Source organism: Huiozyma naganishii, chromosome 3, assembly GCF_000348985.1.
Source record: "Huiozyma naganishii CBS 8797 chromosome 3, complete genome".
Lineage (NCBI taxonomy): Eukaryota > Fungi > Ascomycota > Saccharomycetes > Saccharomycetales > Saccharomycetaceae > Huiozyma > Huiozyma naganishii.
The window spans coordinates 1,243,962-1,269,114 of record NC_035924.1 but is presented as its reverse complement, the minus strand read 5'-3'; the positions used below and the strand labels follow the sequence as shown (position 1 = coordinate 1,269,114).

At 53.0% G+C, this 25,153-nt stretch overlaps 13 protein-coding genes across 13 annotated transcripts in view; 7 read left to right on the top strand and 6 right to left on the bottom strand.

The window, feature by feature from the left end:
• Nucleotides 1–1,298, bottom strand: part of PXL1 (Pxl1p) — a gene marked incomplete at both ends in the record, with an annotated part of 1,869 nt that extends 571 nt beyond the window's left edge. Inside the window, one exon of the mRNA XM_022607392.1 lies at nt 1–1,298. This exon is cut by the window's left edge and continues 571 nt beyond it. Within this exon, the coding sequence (XP_022463993.1) occupies nt 1–1,298 (1,298 nt within the window).
• A 719-nt stretch (nt 1,299–2,017) lies between these two features.
• On the top strand, nt 2,018–4,711 carry TGL4 (triacylglycerol lipase; the record flags this gene model as incomplete). Its single annotated transcript, XM_022607391.1, has 1 exon — nt 2,018–4,711. The coding sequence occupies one exon, from the start codon at nt 2,018–2,020 to the stop codon at nt 4,709–4,711; it is 2,694 nt and encodes an 897-aa protein (XP_022463992.1).
• A 227-nt stretch (nt 4,712–4,938) lies between these two features.
• TVP38 (Tvp38p) lies at nt 4,939–5,931 on the top strand (the record flags this gene model as incomplete). Its single annotated transcript, XM_022607390.1, has 1 exon — nt 4,939–5,931. One exon carries the CDS (start codon nt 4,939–4,941, stop codon nt 5,929–5,931), a length of 993 nt encoding a protein of 330 aa, XP_022463991.1.
• A 160-nt stretch (nt 5,932–6,091) lies between these two features.
• Nucleotides 6,092–7,192, top strand: OMA1 (metalloendopeptidase; the record flags this gene model as incomplete). The annotated part of the gene is made up of 1 exon (XM_022607389.1): nt 6,092–7,192. One exon carries the CDS (start codon nt 6,092–6,094, stop codon nt 7,190–7,192), a length of 1,101 nt encoding a protein of 366 aa, XP_022463990.1.
• A 39-nt stretch (nt 7,193–7,231) lies between these two features.
• PRP16 (DEAH-box RNA helicase PRP16) lies at nt 7,232–10,054 on the bottom strand (the record flags this gene model as incomplete). Its single annotated transcript, XM_022607388.1, has 1 exon — nt 7,232–10,054. One exon carries the CDS (start codon nt 10,052–10,054, stop codon nt 7,232–7,234), a length of 2,823 nt encoding a protein of 940 aa, XP_022463989.1.
• Nucleotides 10,055–10,646: 592 nt separating this feature from the next.
• MTD1 (methylenetetrahydrofolate dehydrogenase (NAD(+))) lies at nt 10,647–11,609 on the top strand (the record flags this gene model as incomplete). Its single annotated transcript, XM_022607387.1, has 1 exon — nt 10,647–11,609. One exon carries the CDS (start codon nt 10,647–10,649, stop codon nt 11,607–11,609), a length of 963 nt encoding a protein of 320 aa, XP_022463988.1.
• Nucleotides 11,610–11,783: 174 nt separating this feature from the next.
• Nucleotides 11,784–15,149, top strand: NUP133 (Nup133p; the record flags this gene model as incomplete). Its single annotated transcript, XM_022607386.1, has 1 exon — nt 11,784–15,149. The coding sequence occupies one exon, from the start codon at nt 11,784–11,786 to the stop codon at nt 15,147–15,149; it is 3,366 nt and encodes a 1,121-aa protein (XP_022463987.1).
• A 77-nt stretch (nt 15,150–15,226) lies between these two features.
• Nucleotides 15,227–16,123, bottom strand: CDC21 (thymidylate synthase; the record flags this gene model as incomplete). Its single annotated transcript, XM_022607384.1, has 1 exon — nt 15,227–16,123. The coding sequence occupies one exon, from the start codon at nt 16,121–16,123 to the stop codon at nt 15,227–15,229; it is 897 nt and encodes a 298-aa protein (XP_022463986.1).
• A 200-nt stretch (nt 16,124–16,323) lies between these two features.
• Nucleotides 16,324–17,283, top strand: UFE1 (Ufe1p; the record flags this gene model as incomplete). The annotated part of the gene is made up of 1 exon (XM_022607383.1): nt 16,324–17,283. The coding sequence occupies one exon, from the start codon at nt 16,324–16,326 to the stop codon at nt 17,281–17,283; it is 960 nt and encodes a 319-aa protein (XP_022463985.1).
• Nucleotides 17,284–17,367: 84 nt separating this feature from the next.
• Nucleotides 17,368–19,218, bottom strand: KNAG0C06450 (uncharacterized protein; the record flags this gene model as incomplete). The annotated part of the gene is made up of 1 exon (XM_022607382.1): nt 17,368–19,218. One exon carries the CDS (start codon nt 19,216–19,218, stop codon nt 17,368–17,370), a length of 1,851 nt encoding a protein of 616 aa, XP_022463984.1.
• A 171-nt stretch (nt 19,219–19,389) lies between these two features.
• MRPL20 (mitochondrial 54S ribosomal protein mL58) lies at nt 19,390–19,968 on the bottom strand (the record flags this gene model as incomplete). The annotated part of the gene is made up of 1 exon (XM_022607381.1): nt 19,390–19,968. The coding sequence occupies one exon, from the start codon at nt 19,966–19,968 to the stop codon at nt 19,390–19,392; it is 579 nt and encodes a 192-aa protein (XP_022463983.1).
• Nucleotides 19,969–21,045: 1,077 nt separating this feature from the next.
• On the top strand, nt 21,046–23,496 carry TRZ1 (tRNase Z; the record flags this gene model as incomplete). The annotated part of the gene is made up of 1 exon (XM_022607380.1): nt 21,046–23,496. One exon carries the CDS (start codon nt 21,046–21,048, stop codon nt 23,494–23,496), a length of 2,451 nt encoding a protein of 816 aa, XP_022463982.1.
• Nucleotides 23,497–23,615: 119 nt separating this feature from the next.
• On the bottom strand, nt 23,616–24,968 carry MSA2 (Msa2p; the record flags this gene model as incomplete). The annotated part of the gene is made up of 1 exon (XM_022607379.1): nt 23,616–24,968. One exon carries the CDS (start codon nt 24,966–24,968, stop codon nt 23,616–23,618), a length of 1,353 nt encoding a protein of 450 aa, XP_022463981.1.
• Between the last annotated feature and the right edge of the window lie 185 nt (nt 24,969–25,153).

The window sequence follows — 25,153 nt, the reverse complement described above, 5'->3', positions numbered from 1 at the left end:
AGGGACGTCGACGACGACGCATAGAAGTCGGACTCGTTGCTGTGGCGGCCCAGTTGTCCACGCACTCCGCCGTAGCCCTGGCCGGGCCCTGTGCGGATATTTGGGGCGTACGTGAAACTCTGTTCGCTCGCGCTGGACTCGGAACTGTCGCGGGAGGCAAGTTGGCTTGGCTGATATATGGAGTCTGTGTTCACTACTGGTTTCTGGATCTGTTTCGCCGGGAAACCGGACATGTACGCGCTAGATTTCTTGGCCCGCTGGTGTTGTTGTAAAGAGTTTGGTGGTCCCATCCCCGTGTCGAGCCTCTCGTTGCGGGACAGCGAAACGTCATCCAGCTGTGCTATTAGTTGTTCCACTTGTAAGTTCGTCGAGGAGTCGTGGCCCAGATTAGGCGTTGTTTCTTCGACGTTGAAAGTCTGCAGCAGTTTCTGCGATGTGCTGTCAGGACGTGAGGCCAACGGGTCCACTTGCCTCGAAGTACGCTCTAACCCAAGATTCAGCGGACTTTCCACGGCAATACTGAGCTGTGCGTTCGGTTCGAGGTTCAAGTTGTCTATGCTCTTGGCGTGCGTCTTCCCCGCTGAAGTATGCGGCGACGCTGTGTTTGCCGGGGAGCGATGCAAGTTTTGTGGGGGCTCCGAGCCCAGTATGCTTTTGCTGTCACTCTGCGTGAGCATCATGAAGCTCTTCTCAATTGGGTCCATAGCGTCGTGCGCTACACCGTTGTTTGGCTGGAATGCCGGTTCGTTCATCGTAAACAAGTTCGGTGTATCCTCGACGGGCTGTGTGTCCCCGTATTGCGCTGTCTGGTAGTTTGCAGAACCACCGTAAGGGTTAGCGTTGGTCTGGTTACTCGCCTGAGCATACGGGTTGACCGTTGGTTGTGCCACCCCCGCATACGGGTTTCCACTGGTTTCCGCTCCCTCGCTATATCGTTCCGCACCATATGTACTATTCTCTTGGCCCCTGTCGTGGGTCCCTGCCACTGGTGCACTACCGACTCGTACGTCTCCCGCCCAGGGCTGCCCACTCGGGTAGAACGACGCTGGGGACGGTTTCTTGTTCAATTGCGCGTACTGGTTCGTATCCCCTCTGTGAGCGTGCTCCACCACGCGCGGTGGGCCCGCTGTGTCCAGCGCTGCAACTGGACTTGTCACAGACCGTAGCGTGCGCTCCGGGGACCGTCTCCTGGCCGCTGCAGCGGCCAACTCGTCTCTGTTCACGTCGAAACCTGCCCGCTCAAGCGCGGTCTTGTACCGTACCTTCGGGTTCAAAGGCGGGAATGGCGAGCCGTACATTTCTCTCAATTGCACCTGTGTATATCGTACGAGTATCAGTCCGTTACAACAGAACAAGACCTGCCGACTGGGGAAGAGACCGTCTCTTCATCCACGTCTTTTGAACAAAAATGCACCAGTTTTGTGTCGCGGATCACAGCTTGAAGAGAAGAGCGATGGCGGGTCGTGGGGGGACCTGCAGGAGGCGCCTGAAGCCTTGCTGGATCGTTTTGGTCGTATCGTTGTGTTGAAGGTTCGTTGGGTGTGGTCAATTGGCGTTTTTGGGGGACAATTGAACAAGTAGATATTAGTACCTCATCGGCCACCCATATCGAGTATCACCGCGACCCTGGTGACCCGGTGACCCTGGTGCCCCCAACTACTCGAACCAACCTAGTCCCCTCAACTCTCTCCCATCCGCACTTCTCGTAGACACGCACGACCCACCGTCTCATCACTCTTGCTTCGTCCGTTCTTACAAGCCACACCGGCCCACCACCTGGCACCCAACGCCCAGCGCCCAACGACAACCCCCCACCACGTCTTAACACATCCGTCGGTTCAGCAACCCTAGTAGTACCCCAGTATAACCCCAGCAGATGCCTTGTAGAACTGCATCAGCGGTCCCTTCGCTTCTTTCATTGAATTCAAATCAGAAGCCGCGAAGAGACCGTTACACTACAAGACAGTGTTGAAGAGGCTGTTGAGGACATCTGTAGACGGTGTGAACGACGCTGACGATGGAAGTTATGTCTGCGTTGCTGTCCGTGCGCGGCATGGACGTCTCACGTGGGTTTATAGCGCGGTACTACGGGAGGGAAGCAGAGACTGGGCAGGCCTTACAGGGGACACAAGGTACGGTGGCGACGCTAGCGGCCGAAGGCAGTGACGATGACGAGGTTGATGATGTTGGTGAAGTTGGGCTTCTTTCCCGGTTCAGGATGTTCTGCTACCGGCTGTTTGTGGGCGACTACGAGCGGGACGTGATGATCAAGGAGTTACAAGCGCAGCGGACTCATGCGGCGTCGTACACGGAGTGGAGACAGGCCGCGACAGAGCTGGATATGCTCACGGGGAAGCAACAGTGGAAGCTGCACCGGGAGTCGTCCCTATACGACTACGAGCTTGTTGAGAGCGTCTTGGGGAAGATGCGGCGCGCAAGGCTTAATGGGGACCTCGAACAACTACTCTACCTCGTGCGAACCAACTGGGTGCGCAATTTGGGGAATATGGGGAACGTGAACTTGTACCGGCACTCTTACATCGGCACGAAGACACTCATCGACGAGTATATGAGCGAGTCGCGACTCTGCGTCGCGGCGCTCATCGAGGCCGAAGAACTCGATGACACGTACGTCATTGGGATCCTGCAACAGACGCGCAGGAATATTGGTAGGACCGCGCTTGTGCTCAGTGGAGGTGGTACTTTCGGACTCTTCCACGTTGGGGTCCTAGCGACGCTCTTCGAACTGGACTCTTTACCCCGGGTCATCAGCGGCAGCAGCGCGGGCGCGATCGTCGCATCCATCCTTTCTGTGCACAACAAGGAGGAACTGCCTAGTCTACTAGAGAATATCATGAGCACAGACTTCAACATCTTCAAAGACGACAGCGAGAAGTCAGAGGGGGAGAACTTCCTCATCAAGATGTCCCGGTTCTTCAAAAACGGGACCTGGTTCGACAACAAGCACCTCGTCCACACGATGATTTCATTCTTGGGGGACCTTACATTTAGGGAGGCGTACAACAGGACAGGCAAGATCCTCAACATTACAGTGTCCCCAGCGTCGCTCTTCGAACAACCACGACTGCTCAACAATCTGACAGCACCGAACGTGCTCATCTGGTCCGCCGTGTGCGCCTCATGCTCACTTCCGGGGATTTTCCCCTCATCACCTTTGTTTGAAAAGGACCCGAGGACGGGCAGGAAGCGGGAGTGGAACGGCAGCTCCTCTGTAAAGTTCGTTGACGGATCCGTCGACAACGACCTTCCGATCTCGAGACTCTCTGAGATGTTTAACGTCGACCACATTATCGCATGCCAGGTAAACATTCACGTCGTGCCCTTCCTGAAACTGTCTGTCTCCTGCGTTGGGGGTGAAATAGAGGATGAGTTCAGCGCAAGGCTCAGACAGCACATGGCGACTCTGTACAAGTTCATGTCCGACGAGGTGATCCATTTGCTCGAGATCGGTAGTGAGATCGGTATCGCAAAGAACACGCTGACCAAGTTCAGGTCCGTCCTGTCGCAGCAGTACTCCGGAGACATCACCATCCTTCCAGATCTGAGCATGCTCGCACGCATAAACGAACTGCTGTCGAACCCAACAAAGGAGTTCCTTCTCCGGGAATTCACCAACGGTGCACGGACCACCTGGCCCAAGATATCGATCATCGAGAACCACTGCGGACAGGAGTTTCTCCTGGACAAAGCCATCTCGCTCATGAAGGGCAAAATGATCGTGTCGTCCTCACTAAAGAACCCATTGCAATTTGCGGACCTCCCCATCGGGCTGATCAAGTCCGCGTCTCCGAACATGCCTCAGAACGAGGTACGGAAGTGGGGGGTGAACAGGGGCAAGCAACGTGGGGAAGAATCCAACACAGTACTGGACGACAACTTGCTAGAGACGGAGTCCACAAACTCGCTACTGCTGTTGCGCGAGAACCCGAACGTGAACAACAACGGCGACCAACTACAGGAGAAACTGAACGGGTGCACAGCGGGGCGCTCTCAAAGCGCACACAGGCGCAAATCGGATTCAGGCGCCAACGCGAATTTGCGCAAGAAGTACTCCTCTAAGTCCTTCAGCATCACCTCACCGCCGTCCCGCATCCTCAGCTCAAACTCGTACTACCAACGGCACGCGACGAACCACGGGTTCTCCAGGACCACACACGGGAAGAGAAGCACGGGCCACATCATGTTCCCCATGGAACGACGCGGTTGGAACACGGTGATGATCGACTCCCCGCGGAGGGACTCGCTACTGCACTCGCCAGCGAACGGCAGCAAGGACTACTATCAGAACAAAATGGAGTGGAGGTCCCCCTACAAGAGGGAAAGCCCACTGGGGTCCGCGTCGTCGTCATCGTTTGCCCACGGCTGGGGCGGGAGACCAAGATCCGGCACGTTCGACCACAAACTGATCACAAACAGCGTGTCCGCCGAGGAGACAAGGCGCAACAGCGCAGACGTTTACCTCCAGCGGTACGGTACCGCTGCAGTGCCCTTTGAGGACGACAAAGACAGCACGGACTCAGAGCCGGCGCTGCCCTCGCCCAAGGGCACGAAACTCGAGACCACGGGACAAGAACAGGAGAGCAGCACCGCACCGGAAGACGTGGAGCTTTCTCCGGAGACAAGCATCGTGTTGCCAGAGGCTTCGAAACTGCCGCTTCAAGACAGCAGCAGCAGCAGCAGCGAACAGTGAGAGCACCGCTATGTACCACCGCATTATTATATACTTCGTTATCCATCGCTTGTAGGCATCTGCATCAATATTCGATCACAAATTCGTCTTAAAGAGAGGTGAAGCTTTGAAGATCCCCCTCCCCTTGTGTTGGTGATCTACAAGGCTTTGTAGTAGCCTGGACAGTCACCGGGCGTGGTCAATTCTTGCTCGAACACCTGCTGCTGTTTGAACGAGTGCCCCCTGCGATGTCCGGCCAATCTAATCCGTTTGATGATCCTGCCGTTGATGACAACATAAATGAGTTCAACGAGGCCCTGTTCAATGAGTTGAACGAGGACCTGGAGCTCGACAATTCCCTCACGGGCGGTCCGCCCGAGGAGCACGATATGCTGGATATGTACAATCTGACGCCACGGCAACGGTTCATCTACAACGTCAAGAAACTCGGGTACCATATCGTGAACGAGTACGGCGAGTTATCCCTCTGGAAAAAGATGCTGCTGACTATGTGTGGTGCTGCCATGTGCGTCACTGGCGTGCTTCTGCTTGTCTACCACAATGCCGTGCTGGTTAAGCTCGTAGAGGTTTCCGATGAACTCAGTTCGAAGAAGTCGACGCCATTTATCCTGTGCCTGCTCGTGTTCATAGTTGGGTTCCCGCCGCTGATTGGGTTCTCCTTCCTGTCGACGAGCACGGGACTTATCTACGGTGTATCCCTGCATGGGTGGATAATCCTGGCAATTGGTTCCGTCGGTGGATCGATCGCCTCGTTTGCGCTGTTCAAGAATATCCTGAGGTCCAGGGCGGAGCGGTTGTTACACATGAACAAAAGATTCGAGGCTTTCGCCTCCGTACTCCAGGAGAACAACAGTTACTGGCTGCTCGCCCTGTTGAGACTGTGCCCATTCCCTTACTCGCTAACCAACGGCGCCATCGCAAGCATCTACGGTATCTCTCTCAAGAATTTCGCCATTGCGAACGTTATAACTTCCCCAAAGCTTCTTATCTACTTGTTCATTGGATCCCGAATCAAGAATATGGGGGAGACCACCTCTGCAGGCTCCAGACTGTTCGATTTCGCCAGTATACTCGTCACAATCGCCGTGTTCACGTTGACCGCTTGGTTGCTATACTTTAGGACGCAGAGACGGTACAGGGAGATGTCCCAGACCACCACCACCGCAGCAAACCAGAACAACGGCACAGTTTCAATAGAACCAGACTCCTTCGAGATATAACGATGATAGTGGAGCACTACACCGTTTCTATGACCTCCCCCTCTATTAGTGTATATATACATATATATATATATGTATAAGTGTCAGTATATTCACAGTGACATACAGTGGAACCTTCTGGTTACTGTACCGTAGGTCCACTGGGTACCGTTCCATAGATATGTTTGGATTGAGGCTTCTGCGACCTGCTGCTCAGTTGACTCTTCGGAGTACAGTCCGGACTGCTGCCCCGCTGGTGCCATCGCTGATCCCCCGACGGCTTTATCGTCTGGAGACTCCATATACATACCAGAGGTTCAACAGAAGGCAGGACAGTGGCGGGGCCAGCTTCAGGACTTTGCTGTTTGATCCTGTCGCTAGGAAGTATTTGCTGCTGTTATTTGGCGGTGGGGCGCTGTTCTACGTCACCCACTTGAACGAGGCCCCCGTATCGAACAGGAGACGGTTCATATGGATACCGCCGTGGCTCGAATTGAAGCTCGGCAGGTACACGTATCGGTCCATACTTCAAGAGACGAGGGGTCTGTTGCTGCCGCCTACTCACCCGGTGTCTCGCAAAGTCGAAAGAGTCTTCGAGAAGATCGTCGAGGCGAGCTTGAAGGATCCAACAGTGGACCGGTCGCTGCTCGAGGGCGTCGAGTGGAAGATCCATGTAGTTAATGACCCGAGAGCACCGCCGAACGCGTTTGTGCTCCCCGGTGGGAAAGTGTTCGTGTTCAGCAACATCCTCGGGATATGCAAGAACGATGACGGCTTGGCGACCGTCCTCTCGCACGAATTTGCACATCAGCTGGCTAGACACACGTCAGAGAATCTTTCCAAGGCACCGATATACTCGATGATCAGTATGCTGCTGTACGCAGCAACTGGGATCCAAGGGATCAACAATCTTTTGACCGATGGGCTGTTACGGATGCCAGCATCCAGGCAGATGGAAACGGAGGCAGACTACATAGGACTGATGATTATGTCACGAGCTTGCTTCAACCCTAACGAATCCGTCAAATTGTGGGAGCGGATGGCGAACTTTGAGAAAAGGAACCTTGCAGGGGGCGGCAGTTTCGAGTTCTTGAGCACCCACCCTGCGAGCGAGCATAGAATTGAAAACATGACCAAATGGATGGGCAAGGCCAACGCCCTATACGAGCAAAGCGAGTGCCATAATCTGTCATCGTACTCTAAGAGATTCCAAGATTCCTTTCTGGGTCCCATATTTGAAGAGTTCCCAGGTCCATCCTCTGGTCCCAGCTGGGGGATTTAAATAAAGTTCTATCATGTATATATAGATACTAGATAAATATTACCTGAACGGTTTCCGTCGTTTGAATGACATCCCCACTGTCGATGATGTATCTGCTTTCTGCAACTTCCTCTTGTGCAAGTCCTCGACTCTTCGTTTCTTCTCCTCTTCGTACTTTGAAGCGTCAAGCTTCAATTGTTCGATGTTGTTTGACCGATGCGTCTCACAGAGTTTGATTTGTTCGTCCAGCGGATCCTTTGCTGTCCGTGCAGTACCGGTTTCACTACCTGGGAACATCACCGAATCCGCAGTTGACGACCCGATTCTCTTTATGTTGTACAACAAACCACCGTATTCCATCAGCCAGAAGGGGTCCACCGCCGTGTTACAAATCATGTACTCCTTCGTAGTCATCAGCAACTCATGGTATATAATGTACGGCGGCGGGTCACCCAACCCGAAGAGTGCGCTAGTTGGGTGCACGTCAACACGGAGACCCGTCTTCAAACTCACATATTTACCCAACCCTGAGCTTTTGGCCGCTTGGTGCGCAAAACCAGAGCAAATGCACTTCCTGATAATGGTCCAGTCCGATCCCGACGAGCTTATGGGGATCTTGTTTCTTGTCATAATGCGAGCCAGTTGTTCACGGATATCTTTTGCTCGTGCCAAGGAGCGATGCACAAGGAAATGACGTTGGCACCATTGAGCGGAGTATCTGTTCTGCCTCCATTGAGAGAATACGTTCAACAGTGTTAGATGATCTGATTCCGGGACGAAGAACTTCGCTCTTGCCAAATCAGACTCCTTCTCGTACTCTTTCGGTCTATGAAAAACAGACGGCACTGATAACATCGACACAATAGTCAAGATCTCCTCAGAGCAATCATACTGTGAGGCCACGATGAGAACCTTGGACAGCGACGGTGGTAGCGGTAATTTGGACATCTCTCTCCCTAACGGTGTCAATGCCCCAAAATTATCTAGAGCATTAATGAACCAAAGTTCGTACATTGATGCAAGTAGTGTCTCCGTCGGGGGTTTATCGATAAACGGGAACTGCAAAATATCCGTTACACCTAACGACTTCAATAACAGGATGGTGTTGGACAAGTTTGTCCTTTGGATTTCTGGAATGGTGTGCGGATACATATCGTCGTCGTAAGTTTCCTCCGTGTACAGTCTATACGCTGTCCCTGGCCCTGTACGTCCCGCTCTCCCTGACCTCTGGTTTGCATTGGCACACGATATTGGTGTGACCGCAAGCGTATCGAGTCCTATTTTGGCGTTGAAAACTTTCAGCTTGGAGTATCCACTATCGATAACGTAACGGATACTGTCGATAGTAAGCGACGTCTCGGCGATGTTTGTCGCAATGACGATCTTCCTCTTTGATGGGTCTAGTTTATGGAAGATTCTATTTTGTAGGTTTGGCGGTAATGCGGAGTATATTGGGTATACCTCTAGATCCTTAATGTCCTCGAAAGTGGATATTTGGGCGTCCCTTTTGCTGTAGACTTGCAAAAGTTTTTCCTTGATCCCGTTCTCTGTCACCTCGATGTCCTCTTGGCCCGTCATGAAGATCAAAACGTCGCCGCTCTCTATTGCGGTGCCCAAATGGATCCTTGTTGCCTCCAGTACGGCCGCCTCGACGTAATCGTCCACTGGTGTTTTCGCATAGACGACATCAACAGGAAAAGTCTTCCCCGGGATGGTAAACTGTGGTGCGTTCCCAAAGAATTTGGAGAACTTTGCCGCGTTGATGGTCGCTGAGGTGATGATCAGTTTGATGTCTTTCCTTTTGGTAAGCAAGTCCTTTAGGATACCCATGAGCACGTCTGTGTTGAGCGACCGTTCGTGTGCCTCGTCTATAATAATGCAGTCGTAGTGGGACAAGTACGGGTCCAGCAGGGTCTCCCGTAGCAGGATACCGTCTGTCATGAATTTGATCTGCGTCTTGCTCGAGGTGACGTCCTCGAATCTTATCGAGTATCCAACCTCTGCCCCCAGGGCGACGTCCATCTCCTGCGCGACCCTCCGTGCAACAGACATTGCAGCGATTCTCCGGGGCTGTGTGATGGCGATGGACGAGATTCCGTCACCGTGGAGGAACTGGGCCAGTTGTGTCGTTTTCCCAGACCCTGTCTCCCCGATAACGATGGAAACCTGGTTAAACCTGACGAGCGAGACAAGTTCTTCGCGCACTTTGTACGCCGGAAGGGATTCCCTTTGCAACTGAATCATTTCCCTTGTAGGTTCCTGGGAGTTCGTGTCAGGAGGCTCGTGTTTCTCTGCGATTGGATTCGCTTGTACGCCCAGTACGTTGCCCAAAGTGGTGGATTGCAGCGACGAGTCCGTGTTGTTTCTTCTTGCGCGATGCCTCGTAGCCCGTTCTCTGTGGATCAAGTTGCTGCCCTGTTTCGCAGCCTGTGAGAATTGCGACTGCGGGTTCCTAAACGCAGAGATGGACTCTCTACCTTCTAGCATCGTGATGACGTTATGGCGTCCGTAGTCTGCAAGGAACGGTGGTGAGTACCTTTTGCTCGGCGGGAGCGGGTACAGCGTGGCACCCTCTGACGTGATGGGGCTGTTGTATACTGTAGACTTTGTTGTACTGCTCACTACAGGACCAGTAGAAGTATCCTGATTTGGTGAATGGTGTACAGCGATTTGAGCCGAAGGTTGCTTAGCTACACGCTGATCTCCCAGCTGGGTACCGGCGCCTGCACTGTATTGTTTCAGTCTATGCGCAGCATCTTTGCCCATCCTTTTGAACACGACGGGCTGGCGCTCTGTCCGTTGGTCCTCATCTGAGGAGCATTCACTGCCCGAATCGTCGTCAAATGACAGCGAAACCTTCTGTCTGTTGGCCCCTGGCGGCATCCCGACAACTGTAGACGATAATGTACCTGTGAAAGTCGTTCACACCCCACCTCGTGAGCAGTTCGGCGCGAACTGCTTCTAAGTGCTATGGGGTTCGAATCTTTTAATAAGGCGTCAGAGGTCGAAGAGGTCATCGCCTGTTGTAGCAACTGGGCATTGCACTACGGACCCCTGTAGCGAGCTTCACCGTACGTGTGTGTGCGTGTGTGCGTGTGTTGATGTTGCTGGTGGCTGGTGGCTGCGCAGTGAGAGACTCGGAGACTCCATCACGGCCCAGTTTACATCGCACATACACAAGCTGGAGCTGGGGCTGGGGCTGGAACAGGCCTAACGTGCACCCGTATAGTGTCCTGATGCCCCAGGTGATCGACCCGTTGGTCTACTGGTGGTATGCCGTTGGTATACCGATGGTCACCTGTGCGGTCTGACTTCTCCGCTGCGGGTGTCGGAGTCAGAGGCTCATTAAGAAGCGATGCCCGCAATCTACAAGAACCCTCTGACCAGGAGTCCAGCGGGTCCTGCTCTTTCGCGTATATAACAGCAGCACTGGAGGCATCCCAGTAACCACACTCAGTACAAGATCCCCATCACCATGTCGTTGAAACCTGGCCGCACTATCCTCGCGTCGTCCATCGCGAAGCTGTACTTGGAGGAGATCAAGACTCGTGTCGCTGCGTTGCGGGCTGCGGGCCGTCGGGCGCCCCTGCTGGTTGGGTTTCTGGCTAACGACGACCCGGCCTCGGAGACGTACGCGAACTGGACAGGCAAGACTTGCGAATCCCTTGGGATCAGCTACGAGTTGCGGAAGTTTGAGGATAGGGACTACCTCGAGGAGGGGATCATGGCTGCGAACGGCGACGACGCAGTGGACGGCATCATGGTGTACTTCCCCGTGTTTGGGAATGCACAGGATCAGTACCTGCAGCAGATTGTCTCGAGGGAGAAAGATGTAGAGGGGTTGAACCTCGTGTACTACCAGAACTTGTACCACAACGTCCGGTGGCTCGACGACGCGAGACAATTGAAGTCTATCCTACCCTGCACACCCTTAGCGGTGGTCAAGATCCTCGAGTACCTCAAGATATACAACCCTTTACTTCCGGAGGGGAACCAAATGTACGGAAAGAAATGTGTTGTGGTGAACCGGTCCGAGATCGTGGGACGGCCTCTTGCCGCGTTGCTTGCCAACGACGGTGCCGTCACGTACTCTGTCGACGTAAACAACATCCAGAAGTTTACGAGGGGAGAGAAACTCAAGTTCCAGAGGCATCACGTCGAGGATTTGGGGGACAACTCCCCCGAGTTGCTACAGGAGGTCTGTCGAGATGCGGACGTTATCATCACAGGAGTGCCCTCCGCGAATTACAAGTTCCCCACGGAATACATCCCGGAGGGGGCCGCGTGCATCAACTTCTCCAGCTTCAAGAACTTCGTGGACGAAGAGGTCAAGAACAAGGCATCGCTTTACGTCCCGATGACGGGGAAAGTCACCATCGCTATGCTCCTCAGAAACATGCTCAGACTCGCAGAGAACAGGGAGAAACTCGCCCAGTGACCAGTCTTACTAGTTCATTTGTGTAACCGTGTATACCTCAGTGTCGATGGCCCTTTGGTTCATTGACCGCTAATAAAGTGAAAAATTATCGTTAACTGCAAAGGACTCGACATCTTCAAGACTCTCTTCAACAGCATCGTCAAGGTGCCCGTTGATCCCCTCACGCCGGCAAGGATGTTTCAATTGAGGAAGGAGTTGCTTGTGCAAAGTGCCCCCGCTGACCAGGGGTCCGCTGAGCCCGCGCAGGGCTCGCAGTCTGAAGTTTTGACTGAGAACGACAAGTACAAAGTGACGCAGCACCGCTACAGTGACCTGGAGCTGCCCCCGGGGGCCATTGGGACAGTAGATACGGCACTGCAGAGGGCGCTCGTTCAAGTGCCCGAAGTGCTGTACATTTGGGACTACACCTCCCTGCAGGGAACCCCACAGAGAAGTAGGATCAAGCTTCCTGAATTTGCAGAAGGTGAAACGCCGCTGTGTTTACTGACCGGTGGTGATGCTGCCAATGCAGGCGGTAGTAACGGTATTGTCATTGTGTACAGATCCTCGGGGAAAGTTATCTTCTATGAGAACGTCGACGCGGTCAACAACTTGTACTCGAAACTGTCCACGGAATTGCTCTCGCACCAGCTGGACTTGAAACTGGACGCGAGCAGAGGTGAGTGTGTCACGAGGGCACTTGCGATGGACCCTGTCGGGTGCGTGTTGGCGACCTCAGAGGGGAGAGTCCTCTTCGTGTCGCTACGGGATTCCGTGGGGAGACCCAACGTGCGTGTCGTGAAGCAATTGAACAAGCCAAGACACACTCGGTTTAACTTTGGGTTTAGAGGTACAGCGTCCCCCCGTGACACAGTCGTGTCCCTGAGGAGGGGCCCTCAAACGAACAAGGACGAAAACACATGCTACATCACTACAGCGCGTGGACAGTTCCATATCTGGAGACTCGTGGGGGCCTTCAACGCGTACCAGTTACTCAATGTCAACATCTACAACGCGGTGCTCGAATCCCTCAGGGACTTGTACCCGTTCGCATACAACTCGTTGCAGATACTGGACTCGCACCCTGTAGACACAAGTGGCGACCCAACACGCCACATATTCCTGTCGTCGATCTCGGACGGACAACAGAAGAACTACTACATACTCTCCACGGTCATCTTCGATTTAGAACTCAAAACTTTCTCCGTGTTTTCCACGTACAGACTGAACACGTACCAGGCACCCCTAGCCGGGCCGACCCTGCCTCAATTGATGATCCCAGAGAGAGAACCCTCGCAGGAGATAATCAACGTCGTAGTACAATTCCCACACAATGTCGTGTTAACGCAAATAAGTTCCAAATTTGACTTGAGCTTCACGCTGAAAAGGAAATGGGAGGACATATTGTCCTTCCGCGATGACGTATACTTCATTGGCACTGGTTACAACACCTCCCAATTGTTCCTCATGTCCATATGCGGTGACTCGCAGTGCAAAATCGTGCAGGTCGACTTGAAGGGCACCAACGAGACGGAACACGGCAGGAACAGGTTTGTGAAAAGCCATGTCGAACAGGCCGTGTATTTCCAGTCCACAGCACAGTCGACCCCCATCGAGTTCAACCTCTCCGACGACATTTACCTCGATGAACAGATTGTCAGCGAGGATTTGTCCATTTGCAGCGATGACATCTTCCACTCAAAGAGCAAGTTCATTTTGTCCTCGGGTGAGGTGAACTTACTGGGGAACCTCAAGTCAAGACTGATGTACTACAACAACTTTCTGAACTTTGTGGCTCACAATTTCAAGGAAAGAACTTCCCCGCAATTGAAGTGCACCTTCATCGAAAAATACGAGATCATGAACTGCTGTCTGAGTCTGTTGCAATTCATAGACCAGAAGCCAAATGGGGCACTGCAAGAAATCTGGTCTAAAATACTACTGGCAAACAACTTGTCCCTGGAAGAGTTCGTGATCTCGAAATTAGAATTGTTCCCCACAGTGTTGACTCATCTGTTGAAGGAGCTCGCGGGGGTATCAGATCATCACACAAACGAACTGCCCCTGATCATCGACTTTTTGATTGGCATACTGTACAATTCCGTACTAGAAAGCGGTGAGAACCAGTTGAAATTGAATGCGTTTGGTTTGAGCGCGCACGACCATACACCACTACCCTGGTTCATCACACTGGATAACTTGACAAGCATTAACGATCTGTTCTTCCAGTACAAATTCGAATTGGCGGAGTCTCATCAACTGGAGGGGAAGGACCAAGTTAGCGAACAATTCCTGACACTGCTGAAAATCCTGTACTACTGTTTCAACAGCGTGAAAGTATGGTTTGCGGAAAACACGGCAGAGATTCAGGCCCAGGCGCAGCAGTACGAAACGGCCTCTCAGATCAACAAGCTGTACGTCGACAATCACACTGATTGGAACAAGGTTCTTTGCGAAGTAGGATACGAACAGCAGTCCATACAGATAGCAGAATTCTATCAGGACTTGGAATCCCTAGTGGAAACCTTAGAGACTTTACCACACGACGATCCCATGAGCGCCGACTACTACGACAAGTTTTTCGAGAAGTATGGGTACAAATTCGCCACGGCACTGTACGAATACTACTGCCGAACCAACAAGTTGAACGACTTATTTTATAGGTTTCCCAAATGGAAACCATTACTTGTACAGTTTTTAGGCAACAACCAAGACAAGTACGGCGAGATTTCGTGGATTCAAAATGTCTTTGACGGCGAGTACGAGGCGGCGTCCAAGACTCTCAGTGGGTTACCTTTACTGGGGACACCAATGGACGCTGGCCAATTGCATCTCAATATAGCGAAACTGACGGCGTTAGCCGCAGATGGACCTGACGTAGAGGAGCTCACTAGGATCCAGGCGAACCTGGACCTTCTCGCCGCGGAGAGGGATTTAATGCATAATATTGCGGACGCGGATTTCACCATCAACACATGGTACGCCAATACGGATTTCGAAGTGATCTACGTGAAAGTCCTTCAAGCGCTGAGGGAAACGAAATGTGTGTCACTGAACGAAGTTATCGAGTTGTACACATTGACGTCGTCACAGGAGGCGTTCATCGAGAGTATAAGAGTGTTTGCGGCACACATGAACACGCTGCCTTACGACGTCAAGAAATATCTGACTGCTGCCATTTGGAGACGGTGCATCCTTCACGACGGGTATTTCAACGGGTCTGTGGACGACCCGTCTAAGAGTCTGTTGTACGGTGTCCTCGTGTGCTTTTTCGAAGAGCAACTGTATGAGGAGGGCGATTTTAGTCTACCGCAGCCCACTCAATTGATGGACCACAGTGTTTCGCACGCGGATCTGCTGACGAACCTGTACGCACAATACCTGAACGACGGCGACGTCGCTGGACTGAGACGCACCATCGACGACGACATCGAGCAGATCAAGAACCTCGGGGAGTCCCTAACTCTCAAAGTCCAGTCGCTGGTATCGAACGCAAACGACTCCACGGGGAACCGGTGTGTGGTCGACTACGAAACGAACGAAATAGTTCAAGCTGTCTAGTTTAACCGTGGTATGTACATAGGTTATGTAGGTGTAATAGAAGATTCTGCAAAGAAGTGCAGCCGTGAGTGGTTTTTTTACACGCTCATCTTCATGGTGATCTTTGGGTGAGGGTTGTAGTCCTGGATCTCGAAGTCCTCGAACTTGAAGTCGTCGATATCCGTCACATCTCTTTTGATGACGAGTTTTGGGAACGGTCTTGGGTCCCTGGAGATCTGTTCGCGCAGGGGATCCACATGGTCCTTGTACACGTGCGCGTCGCCGAGGGTGTGTATGAACTCGCCTGGCTCCATTCCGCAGACGTGCGCGATCATGATCGTGAGCAACGCGTATGACGCGATGTTGAAGGGCACTCCGAGCCCCATATCGCAGGATCTCTGGTACAGGAGGCATGAGAGCCGTGGTTTCGCGCCCTGAACGCCCTCTCGAGGCTTGCTCACGTAGAACTGCGAGAACACATGGCAGGGGGGCAGTGCCATCAGGGGGAAGTCCGGCGGGTTCCAAGCGCTCATGATCAGTCTCCGGTCATACGGAGTCGTCTTGAGCTTGTGGATCAGTTGTTGCAACTGGTCAACACCTTGCCCAGTGTAGTCGTCGTCGCAGGTCTTGTACTTGGCACCAAAATGTCGCCATTGGAACCCGTACACGGGGCCCAGGTCGCCCTCACGCCTGTCCGTGAGCCCTAATTGGTCCAGATACTCCCTGGACCCGTTCCCATCCCAGATCCGCACGCCCTGTTCGCTCAGTTTCTTCCCATCCGTGCAACCGGCAACAAACCACAGCAGCTCCAGAATCACACCCTTCGTAAACACCCGCTTCGTCGTCAGCAGCGGGAACTGACCGTCCGCTAGCGAGAACCGCAACTGGGGTGGCGCGAACAGCGATAGCGTCCCAGTTCCCGTCCTATCGGGCCGAAACTCGCCCTTCTCGATGATCCGCTCGCACAGATCCAAGTACTGCTGTTCCTCGCTCATTCTCCCAAGTAGCAGCTGTGTGTGTAAGTATCAATAGCGATGTCTGGCGACCGCAGCAGCAATTGAAGTAAAGTTAGTCTGCAACGGGCGTCCTTTCAATTGAACAATTCCAGTTGAGATTGAAATATACGCGATGCCCTCCACAGTTGAGAAGACACGGTGTTCTGTAGCCATTGGACACTGTACACTCGAGTTGGGCGATGCGGGATCTCACGAGGGTGTTTCAGGCTGCTGCTGGTGGTATTGGTGGTGTTTCAGCGGGTGTCGTGTCCTCAAAGAAGCCGGAGGCCGAGGGCGACACGTTCGTTAAGGAGTGTGAGGTACTCTTCCGGCTGATACGGGAACTGCTGCGGGTTCTGCGGGAGGTGGCACCGGAGTACAGGGGCCCCAGTGGTGGTCCCGACGTGGATGTAGACGTGCAGGACCGGTTTGACACGGAGTTCACGCTGCAGTTCCAGCAGTACTGCCAGAAGTACAAGCAATTGGAGAGGTACGAGTTGGGCAGGCAGGAGCTTGTTGCTCGGCAGGCCCAGGGGAAGAGGGCGAAGAACACTGCCTCTGTGCTACATAATGACATGCGGAACAGGTTTAGACTAGGGGTGCTCAGTTGCCTCAATCTGTCGATCGGTACCGTTTCGAAACGGTTCACCTCGATGCAGCAGGACAGGTTACGGCAGCAGCGGACTTTCCAGCAGTTGGAGTTTGCCCCCTCGGAGGGTGCTGTGCTGGAGCAAGACGCTGAGGATCATGGCAGTGCCGTCTCGATCTCGCAGAGCTCGCAGACGGAGACCGTGCAGGACGAGGTAAGGCTGTACGAGGAGACGATGTCCAAGTTGACACAGGAACAGTTGCAGATCCTCGCCACGGAGCACGAGGAGCTTCTCCACGCGAAGGATGAGCAGCTGGAGAACGTGGAGCGCATTAACAAAACGATCCTCGACATCGTCTCGCTGCAAAACGAACTCTCGACGCACTTGCAAACGCAGTCCCAGAATATCACCGCGATGCTAGACAACCAAGATGAGGTTGAGCTGAATATTGACCGCGGGAACAAGCAACTGCGGAAGGCGCAGCGATCGGCCTCGTACTCGGCAAAGATGATTACCTGGATGGCAATCCTCATGGCGATTATGATCCTGTTTGTCGACTTCATCAACTAACGTGCGGAACATATTGGCTTGTTCACACGTACATAAATAATACATAGTTGTCTAATACTTGGCGCATACTCCCAGGTGAGTTTCTCACTCAATGACCACACCTGTAGCAATGGACCTCCCGTCCTTTCTGAGGATGATTCTGCTCAGATGCTTATTCTTGTCAAATGGTAGCACGGGGAGCCACTGCCTCTTATCTGTGAGCTCTACCTCGACCACGGCGATTTGATTCGAGGGCAAGTGCTTTACTTTCCTCTTCTGTACTTTTGTCGGATCCGCCTTGTCCAACAGAGCGATCAGCTTGCTGATCCGCGCCGGCTGTTCGTACACCCCATGGAAAAGCATGACGGAAGTGCCCGGCAGCAGTGGTCTATTCATCTTGAACGTGAGCAGTCTCAGTTTCAAAGTCCGCATCACTTGGACGTCGTCGACCGTCACCGCAGCAGCGATATCCCCATTCTCAATTTCCTTGGGGAAAGCCTGGCGCAATCTCAACGACACGAACTCGCCCTTCACGGCTACGGGCTTCACCGTATCGTCCTTCCCGAACATTATCTTGTCGACAAGAGCGCTCTGTTCCGATGGGTAGATGTTGATTGTTTCCCCAGGTTGGATACTCCCGCTCTCCAGTTTCCCCGTGATTATGGCCTCGTCGTTCTTCTTCGATGACGGGTCGCTCTCCATTACTGAGAAGAGGAACGGCGCGTCGACGACGTTTTTCTCCGCGGGTACTTCCGCTAGGGACTCCAGTAACTCGATCAAAGTTGGTCCATGGTACCAGTACTGTTGGCTAGGGTATGGGATCTTGTGTACACCTTCACCCGTCATCCCGCTGAGGGGCACCCACTTGATCTGGTCGTCCTGAAACCCGATCTCGCGGAAGTACGGTGTCAGTTTGCCCCTGATCTCCTCAAACCTCTTCTGTGACCAATTGACCGTGTCCATCTTGTTCATCGCTACGACGACGGTGCGGATATCCATGGATCTTGCCAGCAGCGTGTGTTCCTTCGTCTGGCCGTCGAGGTCGAACCCGGACTCGAACCCGTTGACGTTACAGTCTATGGTCAAGAGCGCGACATCGGACTGGTAGACACCTCCAATGGTGTTGGGCACAAAATCACGGTGCCCAGGGGCGTCCACGATCGTGAATGCTCCACCTTTGGTTTCGAACTCACTAGTACAGATTGAGACGGTGACACCGCGCTCTCTTTCCTCGCTGGTTTGGTCCATGACCCACGCCAAGTGGAAGGAGGACTTACCGATCTTCTCTGACTCTCTTTGCAGTTTGTGCAGTTGCTGCTGCGAGACGACACCTACGTCGTAGAGGACCCTTCCCATAAGTGTCGACTTCCCTGAATCGACGTGGCCCAGCACTACAAAGCTGAGATGCGGCTTCATCCCGCGCAAGTACTGTGCGACGTCCACTGGGGATCGTGGTTTTGTGGGTTTCGTCGCCCTCTTGTGCGTGAACCGTTGCGGTTCTGCCTGCTTGCTGCTCCGCGAGCGTGCCTCGTCTTCTGGATCCTCCTCCTCAAGCCAGTCAAAGGAGTCTGTGGCGAGGGGCAGGGGCAGGGGCAGGAGCAGGTGTAGGTGTGTGTGTAGGTGTAGGTGTTGGTTTCGCAGCCTTTGAATTGGCCGGACACAGGCGATCACCGCTGACTCTACGTCAAACCCTGAGTCCCACAGGGCCTGTTTCACTTGGAACGAGCTGAACTGCTTGTTCGGGGCCCTGCTCGCAAGCAACTTGCGAACCCGAGGCACCATCGCGCCCATCAGATCGTACTCCTCGTCGTCCAAGTACGCGTCCAGGTCCGCCTCCGTGCGGAATTGCACACCTTCGTCGCTGTACCCGTCGCTGTAGTCACTGTACGACATCTCGTCCTGTCTGTTGGTTATCTGACAGTGGAGCGAAGCAAACTCATCTTGCAATGGCACCATTGCACGTTTATATAAGAGTAAATTATATAATCTTCATCGCTATTGTTATCTACAAGTAGTCGGGCAGAACGCCCGCACACCGCGCCCTGTAGCGGTCGAGGGCACACCCCAAGTCGCCCTGGGATGGCCCTGTCATGGGTGCACACCCCCCAGGGAAGCTGTGCTCTGTGTTCACGCACGGTACCAGAGCTGTTTGCGGCGGTGTGCGTCGCGTCTTGCCCTAGTCCTGCCCTCGCTCCAGTTGCTCTGGATCTGCGCGAGCCTGGTGCGCATCTCGAGCGTCTGCGCCGCTGGTGCCGTGGACACCATTGAGATGAACAGCGGGGAAACGTGGAACATGTTCGCGAGTCTCTTGCGGGTATGTTTCGCTGAGTCTCTAGCACGTAACTCTTGGATCCGTTGTACGTCACTGGGGGTCAGATGGTAGCTCTTCTCGTGGCGTTTCCCCTCGAGAACACGCGGCGCCAATGCTACGTCCGTGTGTAAGGGCGATGGTGGAGGCCCGCGCTGCGCTGCACGCGGGTCACTCTTCGGAATGAAGCTTCGTGGGATCGTCTCGCTGTTGATGCTCCCCGTGGGAGACGACGGCGCCGGGTCGAAGTGCACCCCGGGGGACCACTTGTACTTGAGGTACCCGCGTGGGTTCCACGCAGATTTCTGCGCGTTGTATATAGTGCAAGGCCCAGAGCGCAGCGGCGACTTGTCCGCATCCTCGTCCGTATCCCGCCGCTGCCCGGTGGACCCGGCCATTTTCGAGCTGAAAGCCCTGTACCGCACTGCAGCAACATTCAGCCGCCTCAGCAAACTCGCCTGTACGATCTGCATCACTCTCTGTAAGCTGATACGCCTCCCGCAAGCCTCCAAACAGCAACCACAACCGGTTCACCTCTGCTCAACTTAGAGACGGTCTCTCTTCTCTCTTCGAACAGTTCCTCGAAGAGCAGCAGCGACTGGGTAACACCTGGCGGTTCACTACTGCGGGCCCGGCGGTGACCGTGATGGGTGGTCTCTGTGAGCTTCTGAATGGGCGACGGGGGGTCTACTTGGGCCAAGTAGTGGGGTGCAATGTGTTCTCTTCATCTCGAGAAACGGTAGAGCTTTGGTAGTGGGGCAGACTCTGGAGGCACGTCAGATCTGGAATTACCGGATCTGGGAATTCCTGATTGGTGAGCCTGCGGGACAGGGCACCGCGTACTGGGACAGTGACCTTGGTGTTATCCTGCGTGGTGGCCTGGTGGTAGCCTGGCTGTGCCATGAGATATGGTGGTTTGGAGCGACAAGGGCTGTTGTCTGGGGAAATTCTGGTGATTCCACAGCAACTAGGAAAAGTGTGACACACTTGGAGAGCGTAAGGCTGGTTAGAAATTTTACAGAGTGGCGGGGCAAGTGTGAAGGTATTAAATGAACGTGTGCAAGGCTCCTTCTCTGCCCACCATTCTAATAACACTCTGCCCTGCAGCAAGACAGTCATTGGGGTGGTTTCCAGGCGAAATAAAAATACAAAAAGTTACCTGAAACCCACTGCTCATCCACCAGCCATCACTGCAATCGTCTTGTTCCCCGTTGAAAGCCCTTGAAGGACCTCCCGGTGTCCACCATTCACAGCTCATCGTCGCTTTGCGTCACAAATTGCACCAAAAAATGAAAATTTTTATGGTGTGAATTTTGCGATGAGCTTGTGATAGTAACCTCCATGGGCAAAGTAGTAACGCAGCTGTATATCCCGTTGTGTCTGCCGCATTGTTTCGCCACAGATTCAGGAAATCCTCGTCACTGCCCGTGCCAGTTCTCAGAAAAGTTGCATCGCCGAGAAAGTCCACGCCGTCGATGTTCACCATCTCTACCGTGACGCAGCGCACTTCCGATACAGGCCACCCACTGCTGCTTCTACAATCGAACCATGGGGACAAGTACCTGATCGGGAACGTCTCTGAGGGGGCTCAGAGAGCTGTCACAGAAAACAAAATCAGACTGTCCAAACTTTCCAATATCTTTCTCACAGGTCAACTAGACTGGTTTAACGTCGGTGGGTTGCCCGGGCTTATTCTCACCATAGCGGACCAGGGAAGAGAGAAACTCTGTCTGCATTACGGGAGTCCGCTTCTCGATTACGTTGTTGCCACGTGGAGATCGTTTATATTCCGTTTCCGAATCGGACTGAGCAATAGAATCGCACCGGAAGACCCCTACAGAGACGATGTAGTCGAAGTGACTACACATTGTATCAGGAGCGGTGCTGGTGAGACCCATCTATCGCGTAACTCGTTCCTGCGGAGTATAGTAGGTAAAATGTTCCCGCGAGACGCAGACCCAGCAGCGACCGCCTCACAGGAACCCTTCGTGAACGTTAATCTACCACAGGTGGACTTGCAACAATCAACGACTTGTTACGAAATAGCGTTCAAGCCAATAAGGGGCAAATTCAAAGTACAAGAAGCCATCAAGCTCGGGGTACCGAAGGGTCCCTCCTTCGCAATCTTGGCAAAGGGTGGGACCGTCACGCTCGATAGCGGTGCGAAGGTGACCCCAGAACAAGTGTTGGAATCTCAGAGGAAGTTTGCGAAAATACTCGTTGTGGATATCCCAGACAACTCGTACCTTTCCGAACTCTACACAAAGTTCAAAGGTTACGATGCAACGGACTTAGGGGTTGTCTACTACTTCTTAGCTGATTCCGTCGTGATCTCTCCCGAACTTTTGAAATTCATGGAACTGTTCCACGGGAACAGTTCAGTGAACCATATTGTCTCGCATAAAAACCTCTCTCTGAACAACATTGCATTTAGAGGCAGCGCAGTGACCACGTTAAAGCTGAAATCGTTGCAAAACACCTCTTATAACTTACCACGGGTTGATCAACTGTTTTCGAAGGATTTTTACGACTGCTTCCAAATCAACACTCCAGAGGGCTGCACCGTGGTACAAGAAAATGAAACACCTCTATCATCATCCATCCCAAGGGAAAACATACACGTACTGTCAAAGCACACGACGGTGACAATTTCCCCCTTCACACCGCTAAGGGATCCTCTGCACTGTGATATAACAGCAGCAGAGGATACTTTTTCGTGGGAGCACCTGTACAACGAGCATATAAAACCGTTGGAGTTGCCCTCGAAACCAACCTACGAAAAGTTGATTACACAGGAGATAGACATCAACCATTTTAACAGTGGAGACTCCAACAAAGAAGACCACGTTGAGATTGTTACTCTCGGTACGGGGAGCGCCCTGCCCTCCAAATACAGGAATGTCATTTCGACGCTCCTCAAAGTACCGTTTAGAGATACGGATGGCCAACTGTCTCAGCGGATGGTGCTACTAGATGCCGGTGAAAACACGATGGGAACACTAAACAGAATGTTCTCGTCTTGTCAAGTTCGTGACATTTTCCAAAATTTGAAGCTCATGTACCTCAGTCATCTGCACGCAGACCATCATTTGGGTATCGTTTCAATCCTGTTGAAGTGGTACGAGGTTAACCGCGACATTGCTGACTCTCGTCTGTTTCTGGTGGTGCCATGGCAGTACAACAACTTTGTGAGGGAATGGCTCAAACTGGAAGCACCTGAAGTGCTTTCCCGAATTACTTATATCAGTAACGAACACTTCATCAGCGGTACCAATATACGTCTGGAGACCAAACCGTTGAATTGGGACGAGTTGGAACTGTCTGCCGATGGTTCTCGCGGATCGCCCCCAAAAAAGAAGAGATTGGACGAGTCGTCGTCCTTCAGAGACCTTGTCTCGATACGTGAGCTTTACAAAAAGCTACACATGAAACAAATTCAAACGTGTCGTGCGATCCATTGCAATTGGGCGTACTCTTCCACCATGGAGTTTGAGCTGGACGCGGTGCGTAGTTTCAAAGTATCGTATTCTGGTGACACGAGGCCGAACGTGAGGAATTTCGCGAATGGGATAGGGCAGGGATCGGACCTGTTGATCCATGAGGCGACACTGGATAACGAGTTGACCGAGGACGCTGTCAAGAAACGGCACTGTACGATCAACGAAGCCATTGAGGTTTCGAACGCGATGCGGGCCAAGAAACTGATTCTAACGCATTTCTCACAGAGGTACCCTAAGGCTCCATCAGTGGACGGTAACCTCGCGGTTTTTGCCCGTGAGTACTGTTTTGCCTTCGATGGCATGATCATAGACTACGAGATTCTGGGCGACCAGATGTCAATACTGCCATATTTGGGTAAAGTGTTTGTGGAGGAGCAGAAGGAGGAGGAAGAGACCGCTGGAGAGGGCGAGCTTGTAGATACGTAAATTGGAGTGTTATTATCTTCAGGAGTTAATTAATTAAGTACGGTACATATTATTATACGGTAATTACATTTGAGGTGTGATGAGAATATTTCATGCTGGAAGGGGCGAGCCGTATCTGGTCAGGACGGGCGGTAGATCAGCTGCTTCAATGCTGTACAGGCGTCGTCCGTTACCGTCTCGGATTGGAATTCGTCTATCGGTTCTGGCGTCTCGTGGGTCCCCTTTGGCGAGACAGCCATGTTGGGCAACATCTTGGCGCTCAGTAGTCCAGCCATCGATTGTTGTATCAAAGGTGTGCACTGTAAAGTGCTGTTACTCTGGGCAGAACCTCTTGTGTTGAGCTGCGCTTGCGTCTTGCTGTTCGGCATGAGGGCTGGAGAACTGTTCGTGACACCCGCGGTGGTCAAATTGGACTGCTGTGTCCTGGGTGTCTCTGGTTCTGTGACTTTGAGACTTGGGGTCCCGAATGCGCTCATTGAGTTCGAGTTCTTGATGGCAGTGGTTGGTGCTGACCCATGCGGGGTAGCCATCACGTTGGTGCCCCCGTTCTGGCTCATGATGTCGGACCAATGGTCATCGTACGCCATCAGCAGCGGGTCACCGCCCGTGTACTTTGAACGGGGTGTTACCGTTTGTGGGGAGGTCTTCTTCGCTGCAGAGTACAGTTTTGGAGACAGTGTATGTTGTAAGTTAATCAGCTGGCTGCGTAGGTTATTTTTGTTCTCTGTGCGGTGTGGTGTCTGCTGTGCGTACGACGATTGTATGTTATCGAACAAGATCTTGTCCATGGATGAGATGTTCGGGGTGAGCCCCGTGCGTATATAGCTCAAGTTAAAGTTTGATCCCGGGGTCGCTGGTGCGTGCGGCATATAGTTCGCGGAGAGTCTGTTGCTGTTATTTGGTGCAATTGGACTCAATGGCTGCGACGGGTGTTGATCACGCGGTGGTGACGCAGGTGCGGGTGCTGGCACATGCACTGGTGGTGCCGTTGCTCCAGCACGCTTTCCCCTCTGCTTAGTGGGGGAATTGCCTCCGTTTTTCATCTGTTTGAGCAGATTTAAGATCTTGCTCTTCTCCCCAATTTGCGAGACCTCTGTAAGCAACGAGTTCTCCTTATCCTCCTCTACAGCCCTTCCAGCATCCAGCACCTTCGTGGGGGGGGTTTCCGGAGACGACAGGGACCCAATGTGTGCCTTCCCGTCTGTCCCGATATTCAGGCACAGCCGGATAGGAGTATGTAGTTGGGGCACCTGTTTCCTTTTCAAAGCGGCCACTGGAGGGGAACTCATGAGCAACTGGTCGTTTCTCGCGACACTAGAAAACAACGCCTCGCTCGTGGGGGAACTGGACAGTTCCATGGGTATGGAGTTCTTGTACGGTGTTGAGAGTGCACCTGCATGGTACCGTTTAGCGGCCAATTGACCCTCGTTGTTCACGCTTGCCCTTCTCTTCCTCGACTCTGCTGCAAACATTGAATTTGTGGCGATGGGACAGTGGCAGTGTATTCCAGGGGATGCGTACAGAGCTTGCCACGGGGAGAGAATGCAAGCGACACAGCGGCCAATATATACTCGAGTGAAATTTCTGCACAGCTGCTCTCGGAGGGTTCCTGTTGGGACCGACGCGTCAAGAAAAGCCCAAAATTTCCTCTTTCGGC